Source organism: Equus quagga, chromosome 8 (assembly GCF_021613505.1).
Source record: "Equus quagga isolate Etosha38 chromosome 8, UCLA_HA_Equagga_1.0, whole genome shotgun sequence".
Taxonomy (NCBI): domain Eukaryota; kingdom Metazoa; phylum Chordata; class Mammalia; order Perissodactyla; family Equidae; genus Equus; species Equus quagga.
The window spans coordinates 115,787,751-115,810,305 of NC_060274.1; the positions used below are offsets into that span (position 1 = coordinate 115,787,751).

Genomic DNA, 22,555 nt, shown 5'->3' on the forward strand with positions numbered 1-22,555 from the left:
AAAATTATGCTTTAATAGTACATTTATTGAACACTACTGCATATAAAACACAGAACTAAGCAAGTGAAATAAAAAGATAAATGAGCTAGGCTAAGATAGATAAAGTAGAATGACTGCTCTCAAGGAGTTTACAATAACATAAAAGAGTGACATTACTGACTGCTTTCTATGTGCTAGTCTCTGAGCCAAGTTCTCTAATGAGGTATCTTATTAAACTTTAAAAGAACTCTAAAAGATCAATATATTTTTCATCTCCATTTTATAGGTAAGGAAACTGAGACTTGGAAGGAAGTTCAATGGCCTCCTTAGTATCAAATTGTTCATGTGGTAGAACTGGCATTCGAAATTAGCTATGCCAAGCTCCAAAGGCCAACCTCTTAACCACTTTGGTGCCAGGAACCTTCAAATAAAAAACTAAACCCAGTTCTGGATATGGCCTGACCATCCCAGAGACAGTGGCATGGACTTTTGGAATCTTTGGAGTGCTGGAGAAATATTAGAAATTGCTTGATCAAATTCAGTTATTTGCAGATTTATTAAGTGAGGTGCAGAGCGATCATATAATTTGCTCAAGACTAATTAATCAGAAGTGGCAGAGTCATAGCAGGTCCCTTGATTCCCATCTAAAATCCTTTCTCCTCCACAATGATTACTTCCCAGGATGGAAGACTTGCCCATGCCTCAAGAAGTTTAAAATTGTGTTTACCTTGTAGAAAGGCAAAGCACAATGTTCACCCAATGCGGTGAACTAAAAATCCGGATCTACAAAAGAGTGAAAAGTCCCTCCATTTCCCCAAACTGGGCAATTTACTCCGAGAAAACTCCTTAGATTCTGACCCAGTGCTGCTTTTGCTCTTCTTTTACACACAATACTAACAAAGCTTGCTACTAAAGAAAAAATAATACCAGATGCTAAAATAGTTCTGATGACTATGCCATATACTGTTCCCGTGCTGCTAAAAGCACAAACTAAACACAGTAAAAGCAGATGCTCCTATTAAACTATAAGAAGGGGCTTTAAAGGACATGAAAACTCAGAAATCCCAAGAATCAGGGATCACTGACAGCAGATGCAAACAGCCCTGAGCAGAACCAGAACTCTCAGAAATGCAATGGCACTTAGTGGAAATCTAATTCAACATCCATACAGAGCAGGGAAAAGAAGGCAATCCTGAGAAATGATCATGCAGCCTCCCTTTATGGTTTGTACTCACAAGTCAGTCCATTTCTTTTAGGTAGATTTAAATTTGAAACGTTTTTCTTATGCTTAGTTAACGTGTCTCTCTCTTCTTGGTAAAGATAACGCTATGAGTTTACACCTTCAATACCCCATTTCACTCTAGACACAATAATAACAGCAAAAAAAAAGCTTCATGCACCAGAAACAAACAAAACACAAAACAAAACAGTAAGGGGAGGAAGTCAGGAGGTGGGCTTCTGTCTGATAATGGGGAATAAAAGTTTGCCCCTTGCTGACAGGAGGCTGTGCTGGAGCCAAGCCCCTTTCTGGTCAGGAGGAGTGTGAAGAACCCCAGCCTGAGACCATGACCAATAGACAGCTGAGAACTGTTATGGCTGGAGGGTCCTGAGAAAGCCTCTCTCTAATGTGTGGCCCCATGTTCCCACTAGTTCACCGACATACTTGAAAAACCCCTGACATCTCCTCTGGATGGGAGACTTAGCCACCTATAGAAAACCTGACTCTCATCTCAGAGCCCTGGAAACCATTCAAACTACTAGAAAGCGACAGCGAAGTGATGCAGAGAAAGAAAAGGGAAAAATCAAACACAACAAAACAACTTCCTCTGAAGATGAGCCTGCACAGAAAAATTCTAAATCACATGAGGAATGCTGACACTCAGATGGACAGGAAAGTTAGGGGATTAATTCACTGTCCATGAAATACAAATAATTTCCAAATGATGGCAATAACCAGCGCATCCACCACCCCTTCAATTAAATTACTTAATTTGTTGCAACACACAGCACTTGGCATATTTTCCATCACGACTGAAGAAAGCTATCTGGACTGGGCAAAATCATTTTCCAGTTTGCAGAGTTCTTTCCTGTTTTTGTGTTAGGAAAAGCGGGGCTGACAGAGTTAGAACACCAGGTCCCTGGCTTTGCCCCTAGCAGTACAGCCATGCCGCCGCAGTGGCTGGCCAATGCTGCCACCACCTGTCCATGTTCGGCTTTAGCTATCACTGTGTGTTTCCCAAGTGCATTTTGAGCAATGCTTTCATTCTGCAATATACTTACATTAGAGGCAGCTGAGGGGTGGAGAGGATGGTGAATTGACACTTTCTTTGAACAGAGTAGATGCACGTTATATTTCCTTATAGGCAGGCAAAAAAGTGAAGGCTATTCATACTGAGAAATCAAAGGAAAACAAGGGCAACATTTCTGAACTCTGAAAGATAATCAAGACGCAGGATTCGATGCCCAGGTGTCCCTTTCTAACACGTACACTACGATTCTTCCCTTTGATATTTTCATTTTCATTTGCACTTGATAGCTTACAAGGTTACTGTGTGTTAAAAGAAATGTTTAAAATCAGCCCTAAGGAATCAAGATAAAAGTAAAGGTATGAGCTTTTTGAAACAGAGTGTAGATTTAGGATATCCATTCACACATTCACAATGACTGCTACTGAGGGTGTACCATGCGCTTCCTCTTGAGAGAGGATGGGACAAACATAGGCTAAGGGAGAAGAGGGGCTTGGAATGGTCTGCTTGCCCCTATCAATTAAAGGAAAACAATGCTTTCTTCCATGCTGTGGCTGTAATAAGTCAGGGCATGGGGGTGCCTAATGTTTAGGGTGTATCCTCATTTACAGAAGCCAAAATGAACATGAAGTAAGCATGAACTGGGTGGCTAAAGTTCATTTAACTCCAGGTCTTTGAAAAGATGATAACATGGTTAAATGTGGACCTGCTGACCCAGCCCAGTTCATCAAGGTCAGGGGACAGGTAAGTAGTGATCATGTTTCACCTCAAGGAGCCATAAGGAAGGGAGAGTGTGTGCCTCTGGTGTCTTGGTTCACATGCTCTTCAATATTTAAGCAGGGTGACAGCCATGGGGAGCTGGATGGGTGAAGACGCGGCCAAGGAAGGGAGAGAATACAAATTTACCACACAACCAAAGAGCAACTATTTCTGAGTGATAAACATGAAAGTTTGCGATCATTCTAGAGTTAGCTGAGTTTTCTCTCAGCCTAGAGATCAAAGATGGGGCCAGCCCATCTGATACCTGCAACTATGTGACCACCTCAGGACTATGTAAACCAGTTACAAAGAGACTACAGCTGTGCTGTCCACTGCATGGGCCCTGGTTGCAAGTGGGGACTGAGCATTCGAATGTGTCTAATCCAAAGTGGAGGAGTGGTAAGCATGAAACATACACCAGATTTCACAGATAGCACAAATCAAACATAAAGTACCTCATTAATGATTTTTATACCGACTGTAGGTGGAAGTGATAACATTTTAGATATATTGGGTTAAAATATTATAAATTAATTTTACCTGCTTTTTAAAATTTTTTAAGTGCCTTCTAGAAAACTTAAAATTGAAAATGTGGCTTGTATTACAGTTCTCTTGAACAGCAATGGTTTATACTATTATAATGCTGCAGCTGTAAAGATCCTTAGAGATCCAAATGTATCCCTTTGCAGATTTCAAATGTCTTAAAAGACGTTAAGGCACCTGACAAAGGTCACAGAAATAGTGGCAGAACCACTTCTTCCACCTCCAAGTGCAATATTGGGAGATACATCACTCTGCATCCTTATATTTTTTAATAACATAAAACTAAAGTAACTAATATTGAAGCCTAAGAACTTATTTCCAAATTACTGCAAGATGTCTATATTAAATAATAATTTGCATACTTAAATTAATACGGTTAAGGGTTAATACATCCTCATGCTAATCAGTCAAAAATATTCCATTTTGGATTCCTCCTTGAACTTTGCCATGATACTGACAGAATTCTGACAGCCTCGACAGTGATAGATAAGCTCCCCAACTAAAGGCTGAATACCTTATGTCAAATATACACCCGAAACTCTCAAGAACTATACTTCACTTGCCAGCAGTTTCTTTTCGTGAATCTATCAGGATGCTTCTTCTTTACATAAACTCTACCCTCACTCAAAATTAAAAGTTTCATATTCCAAACTGAGAAAATTAAAAATATAAACAAGGTACAAGATAAGCAAAGTCTGATTCTGAGTGATTGGACTATAAAGGTTACTATTGTCAAAAATAATTAGTTCAAAAGTATGCACCAACTCTAGGGTAAATAGATTACTTTTATTTTAGACATGCCTGTTGCAAGGGACCCAAGTGTAAACGTCTAGTGCATTGGTGAGTTATGTGGAAGAATGTGAAAACTGAAGTTAGGAACATAGTTAAGGTCCCTAAGAGGAAAAATTACCTAGAATATAAAAGAAAAGTTATATTTAGCCTTGTGGAATACCCATTAATTATGGTATATTTAAATAAGAGAGCTAGAAAAGACAGGATATAAAATGTAGGAGAATCAGTAGTCTGTGTGTCAAGATGGGTGGTATTAATGGCACCAGAGTGTATTCACAGACACTCAACACTGTAACTGGATCTGGTAATTAGGATTCTTTAGGGATGTACCGAATCTCTCTCATCATGCTTGGTTTTGTCTCTGACACTCTATTGAAACTTTTTTCTTGAAAACCACCAGTTACTTCCTGGTCTCCAAATTCAATGGTAACTCTTCAGTCTCTCCTTACGGATATAACCACTGACTTTCTGGAAACTCCTTTTATGGCTTGTTTTCTTGACAGAATAGACTACTGATGGTCCTTCTACTGCTATCTTTTCATTTTTCTTTTGAATTTTGACTTCGACTCCATAATTATAGGTGTTTCACAAGTGTCTGGGCTTGGCTGTCTTCTCTTCTTGTCCTTTATGCTTTGAAATCCCATATTTTCAAATACTTATCTAATTGCAGAAAACATCTCGATACCACATAACCTAGAACAGTGCTTCTTACACATATCTGCTGAGTAGAGGAAAGGAAGAAGAAAGCAGTGGGGGCGAGAGAGAGTGATGGAAGGTTCAATGGATAATGGGGAAGTTTGGAAGACAATGAAGACCAAGATGTGGAGATGGAATGGGTAGCTCATGTAGATTTGAGGTCATTGCCACTTAAGAAAGAGGAAGATATGAATTCAGGACACCAGGCATATCCTCAACTTGTCTACTGCTGTCACCAAGTTTTAGAGAAGGCTTAGAAAAGTCGTGAGTGGGATGCTGAAGTCATATGGGAAAACAAGTACATTCTAAAATAAGGAAGATGACTATAATAAAGGGTCACAATGAGTTTATCCTTTTATTAAAGATAACTGATCTGGGGGGATGATTGAGCTAGGAAGAACACAGCATGAGAGAGAGAGTGTGTGTGTGTGCACGCATGTGTGTATGTGTGGTGTGTATCTCCATCCCCAGAGGATTTGTTTAGATGTAATTTTTACTAAAAGAAGTTGTGAAAATTCCACTCTAGCACATCACTAAATATATGTCCCTAGAACACTACAATTGATTGAAATTTAATTGGCATCGTGGGGGAAAAATTTCCCTGGTCAAATAAATTTGGAAAACACTGGGTTAAACAAAGTGAAACAAGTTCGGCTTCTTTGCTGTAAGACTTTATAATTAAATTTATAAGCTAACAATGTGTATTGCAAATCTTGACGAATAGTAAACACTATTTTCTCACTTAAAAAAAAGTTTTCCTCTCCTCAGAATATCTAAATGGACCAGTGGGATCACTGTTCTATTTTTTCCAGTTGCATTTATTAGATTTAACGTATGTCCAATGCTGCATTAAATGCTCATGTGCCATCAGAGATCAAATTAGATTTCCTTGCTACCTTTGAGAATAAAACATTCTAATTAGGGAGATTAAGGAAAAGCCAAAGATAGCTCATAACAAAATCCTAGGTCCTATGAGAGCAGACTCCAAATACAGAAGAAAAAGTCAGTGGACTGCAGAATCTAAATGTGATTTTTCTCAACTCTTTGTCTTTGCTAAATATGCCAATATAAGTAGAGGGAAAAATGGAGAAATATACAAGACAGAGAAAAATATATCCGTGATGTCAAACTTCAGTCCAATTCCACCTTTTCTTCAAAAATGAACACAAATAAGAACAATAATGATCTTTAAGACAAACCAATGTGAGCCAATATTCTAAGTTTTATTTCTACTAGTAAAACAAAAAAGCAAGAATTCAATTGTGTCCACATACTTCCCCTTAGTAATTGTGATCAATTATTAAGAACAAATGGAAATAAGCAGTTTTTATTATTAAAAGAATTTTAGTCATCTATAATCTTCATTATAATGATCTGACCACATCCTTACCTTGTGGAACAGGAAAGGATACAGTATAGTTGAGGGAGTGAAACGTAGTTGAGAAAGACCAAGTATGAATCCATGAGGATAACAACAAATTCTCTCCTAACCCTTAGAGCCTATGATTCATATGAGAAAGACGTGTGTTTTTTAGGGGATTGGAAAGACTGTGAGGTGAGAATGAAGAAAGAGAACTGTCATAAGGAAAACAAAATAAAGATGGAAGAAATCAGGGAGTTGGATTCTATTTCAAGGACCTACCGTTCCATCCCCACCACAGGCCAGAATTCGCAGATTTGGTACTTTCCTATACAACTCAAGCCTGTAGAGGAAATAGAAGGAAAAGTAAACAAAAAAATCACAGCACTGGCCATACACAGAAGAGAGAAAATGCACAGCAAAAAGTGGTAGTGGGGGTACTAGAGAAAATGTATAATCAGGGACACAATACCACCAAAACTAGTTACCAAGTAATCATAAAGGACTGACTCCAACAACTGGAGCAGAGGTTGGCAGCAAACATCATTGTTAAATTGCTGACACTGGAATGGATTTTAGGGTGTCCTAGAGTTTTATTTCCCATAATTCCTATTAAGGTGTCAGCTCACATTATTTTCCTCATTAGTTTTGACTTCTTTTTCTTTTCCCATCGTTCTCCTCCTTCCTTTCTCAAAGACAAATCATCAATTGTCAATCAATAGTCCTTATATGTCTCCTCCTCATATTTTATTAGCTTTTCCTGAATCTGTCTATTTTTCAAACCTATACTTCCCACTCTTAATCCCAGGAAACCTTTTTCAGAGAAATGGGTGGAGGGGAGGATACCCTACTAGCATTGTCACTACCACACCCAAAATTCCATCTCTCTCTCAACTCACTCACTAACACTCAAACCACCATTTGTACTCCTCAGCCCAAAGAGGGAAAGCTTATTAGTTTTCCTTTATTTTGAATTTGTCTGCTTGAAGTTAGATCATTTATCTTTCATAAAGGCTCTCAAGAAAATGCAATTATACCAACCCTGCTAAAACGCTTGCTTAAGTGAAGCTGTTAATAGTTCTGTTCTAGAAAACATCACCTACTTAAACCAAATATTATTTTTTCTGAAAATATTTCCTGTCCTGCCATGTTCTTTGTGGTGATATATGAAGTGTCCACCTAAAGTCTAAAGTGATCAAATCTTAAGAAACTAAGCATCTAGCAGGTCAAAAGCCAGGGTAGCAGATTTGCCTTAGTACATCCAAATACAGAAAAAACTATAGAAGTCTGATAGCAAACCCTAGTGGCCAAGAAGTTCATAGATTAAGAGAATTATGGTAGAAATACATCTTCATATTTACTGTTCTCCTGTATGTTTAAAATATGCAATTTATCCATTTTATACAGGAACATTATTTCTCTAGAAATCATCCAAACCGATATTTCTTTACCTTTGATACTGTTTCTTATTTTAAAAATAACTAGTAACTAGTATTCCTAAAGTTCTATGTTTATTAGATGACATTGAAATCATCTTAATAGATGGGTTTTAGGAAGAGAATCAGACAACAGAAGAAATGACCCTGCTCTTTCCCACCACGTACCCCTCTACCAAGGGGAAGATACAGGATACACGTCACCTACATCTAGATTTTATATTCAATACTTGTAACAAAAACTGAGCGTGAAAACTTCTGAGAATCCCAGAAAATGGCTTGAGCAGGAATTAAAACGTCTCCCCTACTCTTGCGTAGAATCCACAGGTACCATCAATTAATCTCTCAAATGGACACAGATGCACACACTCACAGCCTTGAATTCAAATCATGAACATATTTATGAACAAATATGGCCATTCTGCACAAAGATACGCTTACATTCCCATTAATGTACATCTCCAAGGTTGAACATGCATAAGTAGAAAAATTACCAATCCTTTCCCAATTCACAGACTTGCTAATAATGTTGCATGCACATAAGCAGCAAACACACTAGAAGTATTCACTGAGTGAACAGCTGAGAAGATGGTTTGGAAGGGAATTAACCCAATGAAGAGCAAGGGGGGAAATATCAGATCAAGTATTAAAGGGAGGAGAGCAGATGAGAAAATAGACGAGAGATGGTCAGAAAACATTTCACAAGGTAATCAAATAATAAAATATGACTCCAAAGCAGCAAGTCCTTCCCACTTGCCTAAAAGAGTATGGCCCATGGAGGGTATTTCCAGACTTACGCATCTTTTGGCCCTTCCTGTGAAAGATCAAAGACTTGCCGTGGATTCAGGTACCACATGAACATCTGCAGGACTTTGGTTCCCTGGAAGGAAAAAAAATGACAATAGGAAGAAATTTCCAAATATTAGCTACTCATTTAAAAAATAAAAATAAATCCTGTTATCTAAAATAATATCTAATTATAAACAGCATAGAGAAGTAGTTAAAATCATGGACTTTGGCCATCGATACACATAGGCTGAATGCCCAGATTAGATTTCTGTTAAACCTATGTAACTCTGGGAAATTCCTCAATTTCATTAACCTCAGCTGCCTTCTCTTTAAGGCGGAGACAAAAATGCCTAGTTCACAGACCTGTCGTAAAGATTAAACGCAATAATGTTTGAGGAGCACCTCACAGTGTTTGTCATACAATAAGTGCTTAATGAATAGTATCTATAGGTTTTACCACCATTACTTAATGTATAGAAATCCTGTAGGGAAGTTATTAGTCAGCCTATGTAATTCAACAATTTTTACCTTGTTGTGAACACTACTATTGTCTTTGTATAATTTGAAATCTGGACAGTATTCACTAATTTTATTGAAATAATTTTTTTAACTGAAGCAAAATTATCACAGGCTCCCCATTTGTGTGTGTGTGTATATATACATATATATACACACATATATTTATATATATAAAACATATATTTATATATATAACATATATTTGTATTTAACATATTTATATATATATATTTATATATATAACTCCTCTAGTTAGTGGTATCAAACCTTACTTTGACATTTTTCAATTTCCATGTCTATATCTGTTTGTCCAAGCCAAACATTTCTCTCTCACAAGAACATTTTTGGAGTGTTTTAAGTGCTTGTGACATTTATAAAGATGACCATCATGGCAAATACAAATGATCTGGAGATCATTTCTTAAAGTGAATCGAGCAAAGAAGAAAGGAAAAATATCTTTTTATTAACCAATATCAGAAGAGCTTTAAAATTGAGTAGTGTGTCTCATCTTAGGTCATTATCAACCATAGCAATAAATATTCCTAAGTTTATGTACCTACCTCACTGTATTTCAGGGTCATCCAAGTAGAAATAGCATATTTGACTCAGAACTAACTTGGGTGCCCTAACTGGGTGATTGTGAGCATTTATAACCTTGCAGAAATTTGGTATTCAAAAATAGGAGGGCAATGTCTACTTTCCAGGGTGATCATGAGAATTAAATGAATTAGTAATAGTTACGTACCCAGCACAGTATACGGTACAAAATAGGCCTTTGTAAATGTTAGTCCCTTTCTTTTTTTGCTCCTTGTTAGTCTATTCATAAAATTACACTCAAGGGTGTGAGGGCTCAAGTGTAGTTCATAATTATCATATTGTTATGCCAGTTGTTACAGAGGCCAATGCAGGTCTTTTGTTCCACAGTTCATCCAAACCTATAATTTAAAAGTTCTGTTTTATCATGTGCTTGCTATAAATTTAGGAATAGCATCCTATCCTTAATTATTACAACTAATCCTTCAGTTTCACCAAATGACATATTTTGCTTCCTATAAAATTCAGACATAGATTTAGTTACACAACACTAACTAAAAATTGGATGAATCTCTTTCTTCCCACACCACGCCTTGCTATCAAGTCAGTTGGGGATTATCTTAAGTAATCTTTTATGTTTAATAGGTAACACCAGAGTCATTTTAATGACCAATCAATTTATTAAAAGTTTCCAACTGACTCGCTAGAAAACTAATTTTTCAGTTTTAGATTCCTGGGGCAAGATGAACTGTTGACGTTAATTACTCCTTTCCATCTTTGGCTACGGCAGAGTGCATCTCTCAGCTTTAGCTTCTCCTACTAGGCATATGATATTAGGTAATTAACATCTTTCAAAAAATAAAAATAAGAAGAATTTAGAGGTTGCTTTTCTTAAACTAAAATTTTTCCAGAAAGTTTGAGTGACCACACCATTCTGTTTTTGCTCATTTTCAATTTGTGTTAGTAGGAACACCTATTATCTCCATTTATCCTTCTGAGGAAAGGGTATTGAGGCAGGCAAATTTTGCACTGCACACCTCTAGGAGGCACCATTTACATTGCAGCCTATTGGAATAACGCCCTCTGGAGTTGTGTGGTGATAACTTCATAACCATACATGGCTACTCTATCAGAGTCTACACTCAGACATGATATAATTACTTCTTTTTAAAGTAATCTTTCTAAAATATATTCATTAGCAAAAATAGTTAAGTGTCTGAATGAAAGCGTTGCATTGTTTTTAAATTAGTACTGGTGGGTGGAGGAAAAAAAAGGCCTATCACGTGTTTAAGTCAGTTCTGTTACCTCTAGCATAAGCTACTTTAGAGCTTTCATAAAGGTAATTTATTCAATAGAACTGAATGGTCCGACAAATACTAATTCACTAAGAAAAGAGTAATTTCTTTCTTTCTCACTGGCAGGATTAAATCTACTTAGTCATTTACGCAAGCGTCATTCACTAACAAGTCCCAAACACTCTCATAGTTATCACATGCCATCTGCCAAATGCAAAAGCTGCAACTTTTACGCGAGTCCAGTTTTCTCTAAATGAAAAAATAGCTTACACATCAATTCCAATACACTCCGGAGACGGTTCTCATACATACAGTTGTAGATACAATACCTCATTGACCACAGAACTTTTTAAGATATTGTGAGACCAGGTATTTCTATGGAGTGACAAAAATAAGCAGTGTGAAAAATTGTTCTTTCCAATTCCATGTGTTGGGGAACAGAGTGTGACAGGAGAAAATAGGTAGATTGTTCTAGAGGGAAATGAACAGGATTCATCCATTCACCTACTATGTGCTAAGGACAGTTTTAGGTGGGGGAATAGAGAGATGGATGAAACAGAAGATCTTGCTCTCAAGAGGAAGTTCTATGCATTATTCATAAAAGAAAACATAATGGTAATGATTTGGGGGTATAGAGAATCAATTAAGAAGGGGTCAGCTCAGCTTACCAATCTTCTCATGTAGGCTGAAACATTCTGATATGTTAATAAGCAAGCCTTGGATTATGTCACTGAGGTATTATCTAGATCATGGAAAGAACTGCCCGGACAATAAGAAAGGCTGAAGAAAAATTAAAATTCGTGGGAGGAAGAGGTTAAGTAATTATTTCAAACTGGCTCCAAACAACACCAAAGGAACACCTCATTTACTTAATCAACAGATAGGAGGCTCCTACCCTGCCCATGTGTACACTCAGGAGCTCAGGAGACCAATACGAAATCAGTTAGCTCACTAAAGTGGTAAATGCTATGGTAGAGATGCCTTCTGAGAGGCATGAGTGGCCAGAGGAGATACTCTAAGCCCACATTTGGGGATCAGATTAAGGCTTTTTACATATGATACTTGAACTTTGTCTTGAAATACGGGTTAACCATTTCTTTCCACATGGTGTAGAGGAAGAAGTTTTAGGGTAAAGGCACAATATGTGTGAAACAACAAGATACACCATGAAAAACTTTACTCTGTTCAGTCTTTGACCTGTGAGGCAGGAGTGGTGGGAGACAAAACCACCCAAGAGAGTTTAGATTAAGTCATGTATGCCAAGGATCTTGGGCTTTATTCTACAGGAAATAAGAGTCACTGAAATGCTCTAAGCAGGGAAGTTAAGACTTACATTTTGAAGCATCAGTCTAGCTACAGACTAAAAAGCTAGACCTCAGGTCCCAGACTTATCAAAGGGGCTAGATGGCTTGGTTTGGGTTTTAGGCACTGCTATAGACTGAATGTTTGTGTTCCTCCAAAATTCATAAGGTGAAATCCTAACCCTCAATGTGATGATACTAGGAGGTGGGGCCTTTGGGAGGTGCTTAGGTAATGAGGTGACTAGTGACTCATGAATGGGATTAGTGCCCTTATATAAAGAGGTCCTCTGTCCCTACTGCCATGTGAGAACACACTGAGAAGATGGCTGTCTATGAACCAAGAAGTGGGCTCTCACCAGACACCGAATCTGTGGCTGCCTTGATCTTGGACTTTCCAGCCTCCAGAACTGTGAGAAATATGTCTGCTGTCTGTCAGCCCCCGAGTCTATGGTATTCTGTTATAGTAGCCTGAACAGATTAAGACAGCCGCCCCCACATTCCCAATATTGTGACTTGGAAAAAGGTATTTTCCACAGATTTATTGTTTGATTGCTATAATTCCATCTGTTGAGGCTGGCTCAACAAGAAGATCTTGCGATTGGGTTTTGACATGGGGTTTTGACTGCCCCTCCACCCTCTTGTCAGCCTTTTCTAAGCTTTAGGAGCCTAAAATTTTATCTAAACATAATGACTCTTGATTTATCCCCAGGTTGAGCATCGCAGAAAATAACATCTTCATTGAGGTTGTTTGCTCAAGTTTTTAGAAACAGTTTGCAGACTCAAATATTTGAGGTTATTTACTCTCGTCTCCTCCTTATTCCCACCTTGCTTGACTTGACTTGACTTAGAAGGGGCGGACCTGGTCTGGGGAAGCCTATCCACAGATGGTAGTATGAACTTGGTCAGCATGAGCCTGTCCACAGACTGGACACCCTTCCTTCTATCACCTACTGAGAAGGTCTGTGGGAGCTCCAATCCAGGGATCCAACTCAAGCCACACTTCAACCTTGGACTTTCACATTGAAAAGTGTGCGAAGCCAAGGTCTGAACCCCTCAACTCTAAGGACTGGCTAGCTGGAATCACTCTAGTGGTCAAAACACCTGCTTAACCCTGAACTCATAATCGATGTTACCGGAAGATGAAGTTCATGAGAGTGTGAGGGAGAGAATGTGAAAGCAGGAATCATCAAGAGATATTGGAAGGGACTAGAAGACTCAGGTAGAAAGATGTTAATGAGTCAGGAGCATCCAAGAAAAATAGTAAGTTTTGAAGTTAAAGTAGAGATAAATCTAAGAGAGAAGGTGTATTTCTTGAGCCCTCAGGTTTCCACACAGAGAAGGGGATTATGTGGGAGTAAACTCTATCTTCCACTTACTACCTCTTCTCCACAGGAGACACTCAAAGTCGATACCATGGTCCCCGATTCCAGTGCTTATTCCCTCAAATAATTCAGATCCCAGCAGTAACAGCAGTGCTGCCAACCTCTAAAGCTCTGCAAAACACCCAGTATTGTCTGCACCTTAAGAATGTTGGAGAAACAGAAAATTATTTTGAAGTTTATCTTTAAAAGACAGGATTGTTTAAAAGGACATAGAAGCAGTCCCTATAATGTGTTCCTCTCAATATATTCCTGCTAAGTGTTGGCAATTTTCCATTCACAAAAATACCGTAGGAAGGAAAAACGCAAGAGGTATTTTACTTGCCAGCAGATGGCAATACAGCCTAGTTATTTAAAGAATAGGGGCCTAAGCAAGTGTTTTTTAAAAAGTTTGATGTCTAAGCTTCAAGAACAGAAGAGAGGGGAGTGCTTTATAGCTAGAAGCAGATGAGCAGAATAAATCTATGAAAGGGCAAAAATTAAGATTTAATAACAAAAACAACACAGTATTTCTCTGTTGATTGCAGTAAGCCTGTGCGAATCAGCGTGGTCTCTGAGTAGCAGCAACAGCATCACCTGGGAGCTTGTTAGAAAAGGAGACTCTTAGAGCCACCCCGTGACTCGTTGATTCAGAAGCTGCATTTTAACACGGTCCCCAAGCCATTCATAGGCACATTAAAGCTAGAGAAGAAAAGTCCAGGGTTCTCAACACAGGCTACACAAGAAACTGCGGACCTTATATCAAATAAGGGGTCCTCCCTTCCAGGTTCTGATTTAATTACTATGTGGTGGGGAAGACATCAAAAGCTGCCCAGGTTATTCTGATGTGCAGCCAGGGTTGAAAAGAACTGCTCTAAGCCAAGAGATGAGCAGCCTTGATGATAGTAAGGACAAGGGAAGATGCTGTTTTCCAAACAAATCAATACCTTTTCATCTCAGATAAATTCCCACCTGCTGTGCTCCCCACACAGGCCCCAGGTATTCTCAGAGACTCTGAAATAACTGAGGATGTTTCTCTAAGTGTGTTCCACAAACCACCTATATCGGAATCACCTGAGATGCTTAGTAAGCATGGACATTCCCGGGCCTCACCTCAGCCGCACTGCGCCAGATATTACGGGGTAGAGCATTTTTAACAAGTGTCTCCTTGTTTTTTATTTACACAAAAGTTTGAAAGCCACTGGACTAATTCTGGACTGAAGTTTCTTGAAACTGAAAATTTCCAAGTAAGAATTCTGATGAGTAGTATTTTAAAGGTTCTTATGACTTAGGATGTCAAACAGGTGTAGAGGTCATGTTACTAATCTCTTAACTTGTCTAGAGGTAAATAAAAGTGAACGGTCTTCCTTCTCACAACAGAACATCATACTATGTAAGGTGTGAGCACAGAATGTTCTATAAGGAGAAACTCCAGGTGAGAAGGGATGTTATCCCCTGTTTCACTTTCCTGGGGTGCACTTGCCTCATTTTCACTGCCACCCTCTGCTCTCTTTTGCTGCTTTGTCTCAACTATGGTTCATTTGGGTGAGAAGGAAAAAACGGGGCAGGGGAGGGCAAAAGTATAGAGGAAATAAGGGAGCTGCGGAATGAGAAATTCTCTTCCTCTGATTGTTCTGCCAAACAGGGATCGTTTAATTCATCCTCTGACTTCCCATGGTGCAGCTGAATCTACACTCTCCTGCAATGTTAAGTGCACAGTACAGCCACAGCTCAGGGAAAGGCTGGTCCCAACAGCAGAGTTAGATAACCTCTGACCACAAGTCTTCCCTACTCACTACAATGAGGGCATCAAGCTGCGCCTTCCTAAGACTGAGGATGGAACCATAAATAGATTGAGCAGCTGGAAGTTAGTTTGAATGATTCCAGTTGTACATGAGTGTCTGGATTTCTTTACAGCTTTCTCAACATTTCACATTATAGTTAGAAACCATGTTCTTTATATTTACTAGGCTTAGCAAAGAATTCTATTTTACAGAGGAAGCATATAGAAAAATTTAAAGTTATGTAATATTCATTTTTGGTTTGGATTCTCATACTTTTGTGAATCCTAGACATTCCGGAAATAACATCATTAGGACAACACACTCACAAGCCAAAATGTATAAAATGATAGCAAAGTCATTTAAGTCTTTTGTCTCTAACAACTGCCTATTTTTTTACTGGAATACCTTACTGTCACCTCAAATTCCTCAAACACATCTCAACCTCTTTCCCAAAATAACCCTTCCCTTTCCTGAATACTCATCAATAAGAAAGCCACTGTTCAAGTAATCTGCTGTAAAATCTTCATCATGATGTTTTATTTCCCTTAAGTAATCCATTCATCCATCTGTCCGCCCATCCACTCATCAACCCATCCACCTGTCCACCCACCCAACCACCATTCTTCCATTCATCCGTTAACTATCCACCCACCCATCCATCCATCCATGCACTCATCAATCCACGCATCCATTGGATCTATCCATCTATCCAATTTATGCCAAAGCTTTGTGGATTGCCTCCTGACTTACATATATTCTCAATGTGTTAAATCAATATTCCTTAAAAATGCTTCCACCATATTCTCCTTTGTTCAATACATAAAATATTTTTAAAAACTAAAAAACTTTTTAAACAGCAAAAGACTAGTTTCCATTGTACAAATCCAAAATCTTCAGCCAAGTTTTAAGACACTGCTCCATAGGCTCATTCTAATCTTTAACCATGTCTAATAATATACATGTTCCCCTCATTTTGTCCTCCAAATGAATCATTTTCATCACAACATCCATTCTTCTATTCATATTGTTTATTAGACAATAATTTGTTTACTACTACATGCAATGTACTAGAAATCATAGGTTCAAAGGTGCAGCCCCTGGCATTATGGAGCTTATATTTAGCAATACAGACACATGTAGAGCACTCATGTTGTGATTCACATAATACAGATGTACCAAGGGCTATGGGAGCATAGCAGACAGGGCAATTAATTTTGAAAAATGGTTCGGAAAGGTGCTCCTGAGCCTTAAAGGACGAACATGAATTTGCCACAGTAGAGAGAAGGAAAGGGGCATTACTCCAGCTTTCTCTCCTCTGCATAACTAAGCAGTGTCCGTCTTCAATTTCAGCCACTTCCATGACACCATTTCCTTACCACTCCCAAGTTACTGCTTGCCTCTGAAATTCCACAGCACTTTTGGTCTGATCCACTCAATTTAGAACTCATATATAGTTAATGTTGCTTGAATTATTTTTCCCAGTTTCCCCTATTGTGTCATTAACAAACAATACATGCTTAGAAAATTTACTTCAGTTTCCCTTGAGCTGTTTTCAATGTAATGAAATAGGAAGCAACGTTAGATCATCTCTGAAGTCCCTGTCATTAACAATTTATACAGGGATTGAACAAGAACAGGCTACATCTTAACCGGACTGTCTGCTCCTCAAACGTAGGAACCACCTACAAGCCTCTGAATGCCCTAGAAAAAAAGCTTATGATTTCATAAATGAATTTCATATAATGATTGTTATGATAAAATATATTTGGCATTAAGTAGCATGTGGTACTCAGGTGGCCAAAATTATGGAGTCAATTATATTAGCTTTGCTCTGTTCCTCGGTCCCCAACCTCACCCCCAACCCTTCTGAGGCTATAGGGAGACCAGACCTAGAGAGGAGGTATGGCTCAGGGCAAATTGAACCTCACTCCCGAGAAACTCCTCTCCAGGTGCTCCTCCACTGATACTCTTAGGATCACCATCATCACAATACAATCAGCGCTCAGCACTCAAAATAAGCAGGACGTTGAAAATACATTATTTCTCTGCTTACAACACATTTCTTTTCCCTGTTCTCTACAATGTTAATAGAAATTTTTAACAAAGCAAGTGACCAAGAATTTTGAAGAAATAGAGGAAAGGAGGGATAACATTTTCTTTATTTAAAAAAAAATATTTTATTTAAAAAAAGCTCCCATAAGAGAAGCTTGATTGTAACTAGCACAATCTGGAAAATGCCCATTATCTTTAGCAGTAAGGACATTATCTCAGACTGTTGGGTCAATCCTAATTATACGACTCCCTTCCTTGTTTAGGGTGACTGAATAGTTTTGAATCTTCAGTTGTTTCATGGGAAACTTCAAAAAATCTTACCTCAAAATGTAAAATGTACACAACTTAATGGGCAGAGAAAATATTTTATCACCCAATCTCACATGAAAATAAGAGAGAAAACCAAAGCCCACAGGAGAGTATTGATAAGAAGCCTCAGAGAGTGGGAAGAGAATTAGATGAGACAAAGACCTGGATTCTAGAAAAAAATCTATCCTTTAAACAGATATGTCACTTCAGGTATGTCATTCAACAACTTTCCTTTTTTTTTTTCCTCCCCAAAGTCCCACTACCTAGTTGTATATCTTAGTTGTAAGTCCTTCTAGTTCTTCCATGTGGCATGCCGCCACAGCATGGCTTGATGAGCAGTGTGTAGGTCCATGCCCAGGATCTGAACTGGCAAACCCTGGGCTGCTGAAGTGGATTGAGAGTACTTAACCACTACACCACCAGGCCTGCCCCATTAAACAACGTTTCGAAAGCTATTTCTTTATCCTCAAATGGGGTTGATACTGCATTATAAGATTTGGGCAAGGACTAGATGGAACCTGGAGAAGGTGACATTTTTGATAGCATTGGTGGTGCTGGTTGTTAATGGTGTTTGTTGTGAATGATTATCGCTATGCTGAGTCATTGTTCTCTCTTTTCTCTGAGGATAGGGACAAAAGTAATCTGGCCTAATTTTAACAAAAGGAAGAAATAAAGATAAGTTCATGAAGAACTTCCTAACCATGAGAGTTGAGAAACCCTGAAACATTAACTAAGAGATTCTAGAATGACCTTTCTTGAAAATCTGTAAGGAGAATGCCAGCAGTTAAGTTTTTGGAGTACTCCTGGTATAATCTTATCTGCAAGCAAAGGAATGAATCATAGAAACTCTAGGTTTTGCTTACCCTGTAATATGTAAGGCTATCCCCTGCTAGAGCAATGATAACCTTGCCTCTGAGAAACCAGTTTGTCTTCCAATGCTTGAGGCCTTAGTGGCGCTATTTTAATTGGTGCTGGGAATTGTGTTTTCAAAAAAGCACTGAAACTTCTAAGTTAAACTCACAAAAAATGACTCACCTGGTTGCCTCCACTCTTGGGGTTCACAAACACAAGCAAGGGTTTCATGAGAGGAGAAGAGATAGGTTTTATTACAAAAGGACGACCTTTGTTTTCCTGCTGAAAGAAGAAAGCAGCACTATTGAGACATACACCCATGGCTTGAAGGGCAGCCCCAAAGCAAAGGAAGTGGGAAACCACCGCCACCACCACCACCACTACCACCTCCCCCCAAAAAACCCTATGTCTTATTTCATGGAGCTTATTCTTAATAGGACATTCCATATAAAGCTGGGAAGAAAGTATCTCAAACTATAATTTGACCCTGGGAATTAAGGCATGCTTTCGATTTTACTCTGTATACATTAAGTATTCTAGAACTGTTAGCTCTTATCTTCATCTTCATTATCATCATCTTCGGGATAATTTTCCAGGCAAGTGCAAATGCTCTGACTCTGAAGCAGTAGGAGGTTATGTTATTTTTTTTTCCTTTTTTGTAGGAATAGAAAGAATTCCAGTGTGGTTAGAGTGTAGTGAAGGAGGAAAGAGTGGTAGGCGATACGTAAGAAAAATAAGCTTGGGCCACATCCTGTCTGACAGAGACAGCTATGGAAAGGAGGACGTATTTCATTGGAACGTAATGCTGAAACACTTACTTCAGTTCCTCTTTTACTGGCTTTTCTTTTAAAGCTTGTTCTCTTCTTCTTCCGATTTGAAGCCTTCAGGGAGTTCTGTAGGAAAAGAAGCAAACACCTGAGCTCAGAGGCAGACAGCCCAAGAGCTTTCCCATGCAGAACCATGTAGAAGATGATGGCAGCACATGCTGTTCGACTGCATGCTTCTCATGCTTTGACACTTCCAAGCCACTGTTCATGGGTAAGCCACAGACAGAAATCAGTCGAGTGCTTCAGAGTGAGCGACCGACTCCCCACCACACGGAGAGGCAGGGAGTTAGAACCCTGGAGGCTCTCATGGACTTCACATAACAACACATGTTATACCTGCCAACCCTCCCAGTAAAAATGGAAGAATCCCAAATTCTCTGAGGGGCTCCAGTCTCCCGCCCAACCAGGTCCGTCTCCCGCCCAACCAAGTTCAAGTTCATCTCCTGGTATGGAGATCACCTATGTGGAAATGTAAAAAAGGAGGCCATTTTTCATGTTTTTCTTTTTTTTTTCTGTTTCCTTTTTTTTGGTAATGACTTGTTCTGGTAATAGTTATAAAATGACTCAACCCCAATGGAACTTTATGATCCAACTAGCCTATGATCAGCATTGAGGGCTGAGTTTTAAAACACAGAGTCACCTTAAGTTACTCATAATAGAATGGCAGTCATTGCCCTTTCTCTGTCTAAAGACTCATTGGTTTAAGAAGTCTTCCCTCCCCTGGCAGCCTTGATGTTTTCTTCTCATAGAAGTGCCTCCAATTGGTTGAAATACAGTGACCCCAAATTTACTTTCCCTGTCTTTCTCTTTTTAGGGATTTTATGGACCACAACTTTGTGATTACTTTAACTAACCATTTACTCAATATTTGATACAGATGCTTTGAGAAGAACTTCTCTTACAGGACAGTCACAACTCACTGGTTGAAGACAAAGCAAAACCAGATTGAATTAGTGGAGAGTCAGTAAGTAACAGATGGCCATCTTTACAAAGGCAAGATATTACGACCACATCATAGATGTTTAACCCAAGTGTTGAAAGCCTGAAACACAGAATTCTTAACTTAAAAGTTTATATATGTATATACAACATGCATTGCTTGAGCAGTTAAAGGTTTTCAAACAACTTGAAGAAACTTAGATATATATTCTTCTATTTCTTAGGGTATTTTTTCTTAGAGCATCCAAAATAAACCTTACTCTATACTTATATTAACACATGATGGGAACTATTTAACTTTTATTTTACTTTCATTTGGACCACAAAAAAAAAAATAAGTTGATTTGTGGCATGTGCTCACCAAGGATGAAGGAAACTTTCTTCAACCACCATTTGTCCCAAGGTTTTCTTCCCCCATCAGATTAAAGAATGTATCTTCAGGTTCTCTGAGTCTCACCAGAAAAGAGATCCAGAACTTCATGGGTGTTCTAGACCTCAGGTTATTTTTCATCATTCACTCTAGACTATACTTCTCCTGCAAAGAGATCTCCAAGTTTCTGTATTTCTCCTTAAGTGGATCTATTTTCATGTCCCTCTTTGGGGAAACTTTTGCATTAAAGTATTTGTTATATTTTGACGACTTTCAGTTTATTTGAAAGGGAAGAAAAACAATTTAGAACCTTTAAATGTTTGATCAGCCAAATGATCCAGGAAGAATGCTGGAAACTATTAGGCTCACAGCAACAGTCTCTCTTTGATGGCAATTAATGATGCTGAGTGGTTCTCAACAATCACTGCACATTGGTCTCACCCAGATAGCTTTTTTAAAATGCTGATACCTGGGCACCATCAAATATTCTTATTTAATCTGTTTGGAGTGAAGCCCAGGCAAAGATACTTTTTTTAAACTCTCCAAGCCATTCTAACATGTAGCCAGGGTTGCGAACTCTATTTAAAGTAGAAAGGACAGAATGAGGAGACATATATACCATGGTAAAGCAGAAGATCAATGGGATAAGAAGCATAAGCTGAGGAATCTGACAGCTTGGGTGTGAATTCTGAATCTCCCTGTTACCAGATCAGTGATCTTGGCCAAGTCAGTTGACCTTGGCCAAGTCAGTCAAACTTTTGAAATAACAGTTTCTCAATTTTAAAATGAAGTTGATAATACCTACCTCACAGAACAGTTGTGAAGTTTAAACGAGAAAAGGTATGTGAAGCAGTTAGCTTGATATCCATCCCATGACAAGCACTTCCATAAATGTGAGTTGCCTCGTTCACAGCTGTGTATCCCCAGCACCTAGCACAAATGCCTGGCACATAGTATGCACTCAAATCATTGTTGAAATAGTGAATCAATATTATTATAATTTTCAACACTTACTGAGCCTTTTCTGATCTTTGGAAAGGATCCTTAGGAAGTGAATGCGTGTCTCCTAACTTCTTTGCTGTTTTAGTTCATTTCCTGCCAAGAGCAATGCGGGATGCCAAGTGCTTACAGGAACACACTATGGGTCTTGGTTCTTGACAGGACTCAACAATTAAACTCCAAGAGCTAGGCTAATGAATCAGGCTAAGACTACTTCCTAAACTTGCCTGAACACAGAAATCACAGCTCTCTAGGTGATTCTGATGATCAAACACATTTGGGAAACAGAAAAACACATCAAAATAAGGCTTGATGTCTGAAAACAGAGCAGGCAAGGAACTCAACTCTAATAGGGAACAGACACACAAAACAGTCTTTTTTAACACAAAGTAGCAAATACAAGTGTTTCTGAGCCTTGCTGAGCAAAATGTATCTGAAGCCTTCTTCATCTCACAGAACAAGAAGCGGCAAAGATCGAGCACAATGATTGACTTACAGTATCTGGATGCTTGTATGTGAGTTCTGAGTAAGTTACAGCCCTACAGATAGTCAAATAGCAGAAGATAAGTAGTATGCAATGCCACAGCACACATCAAAATTCCAGAGGCTCCCTTCTGTTCATTGAGAATATGTATCTGTTTCAACATATAACTTGTTTCAGAAGGCAGCATAATGCAAAGAGGAGTAGATGGATGTGAAGGCAGATTTGGATTGTGTTTCAGCCATGACAAGTCACCTAGCCCTTCTCCTCTACAATATGACTTACCCTGCCTTGGTCAGTATTATTGTGAGATTTAAACAAAATAGCATGCTTTT

At 38.6% G+C, this 22,555-nt stretch overlaps 1 protein-coding gene across 2 annotated transcripts in view; it reads right to left on the reverse strand.

Moving 5' to 3' along the window:
- Positions 1 to 22,555, reverse strand: part of DGKI (diacylglycerol kinase iota) — a 424,575-nt gene that overhangs the window by 179,437 nt on the left and 222,583 nt on the right. For both annotated transcript variants that reach the window (XM_046669970.1, XM_046669971.1), the window contains exons 9-12: positions 19,423 to 19,497; positions 18,788 to 18,886; positions 8,609 to 8,691; positions 6,658 to 6,718 (exon numbers count right to left, since the gene is read on the reverse strand). In XM_046669970.1, the coding sequence (XP_046525926.1) occupies positions 6,658 to 6,718; positions 8,609 to 8,691; positions 18,788 to 18,886; positions 19,423 to 19,497 (318 nt within the window). The remainder of the gene's footprint in view (positions 1 to 6,657; positions 6,719 to 8,608; positions 8,692 to 18,787; positions 18,887 to 19,422; positions 19,498 to 22,555) is intronic.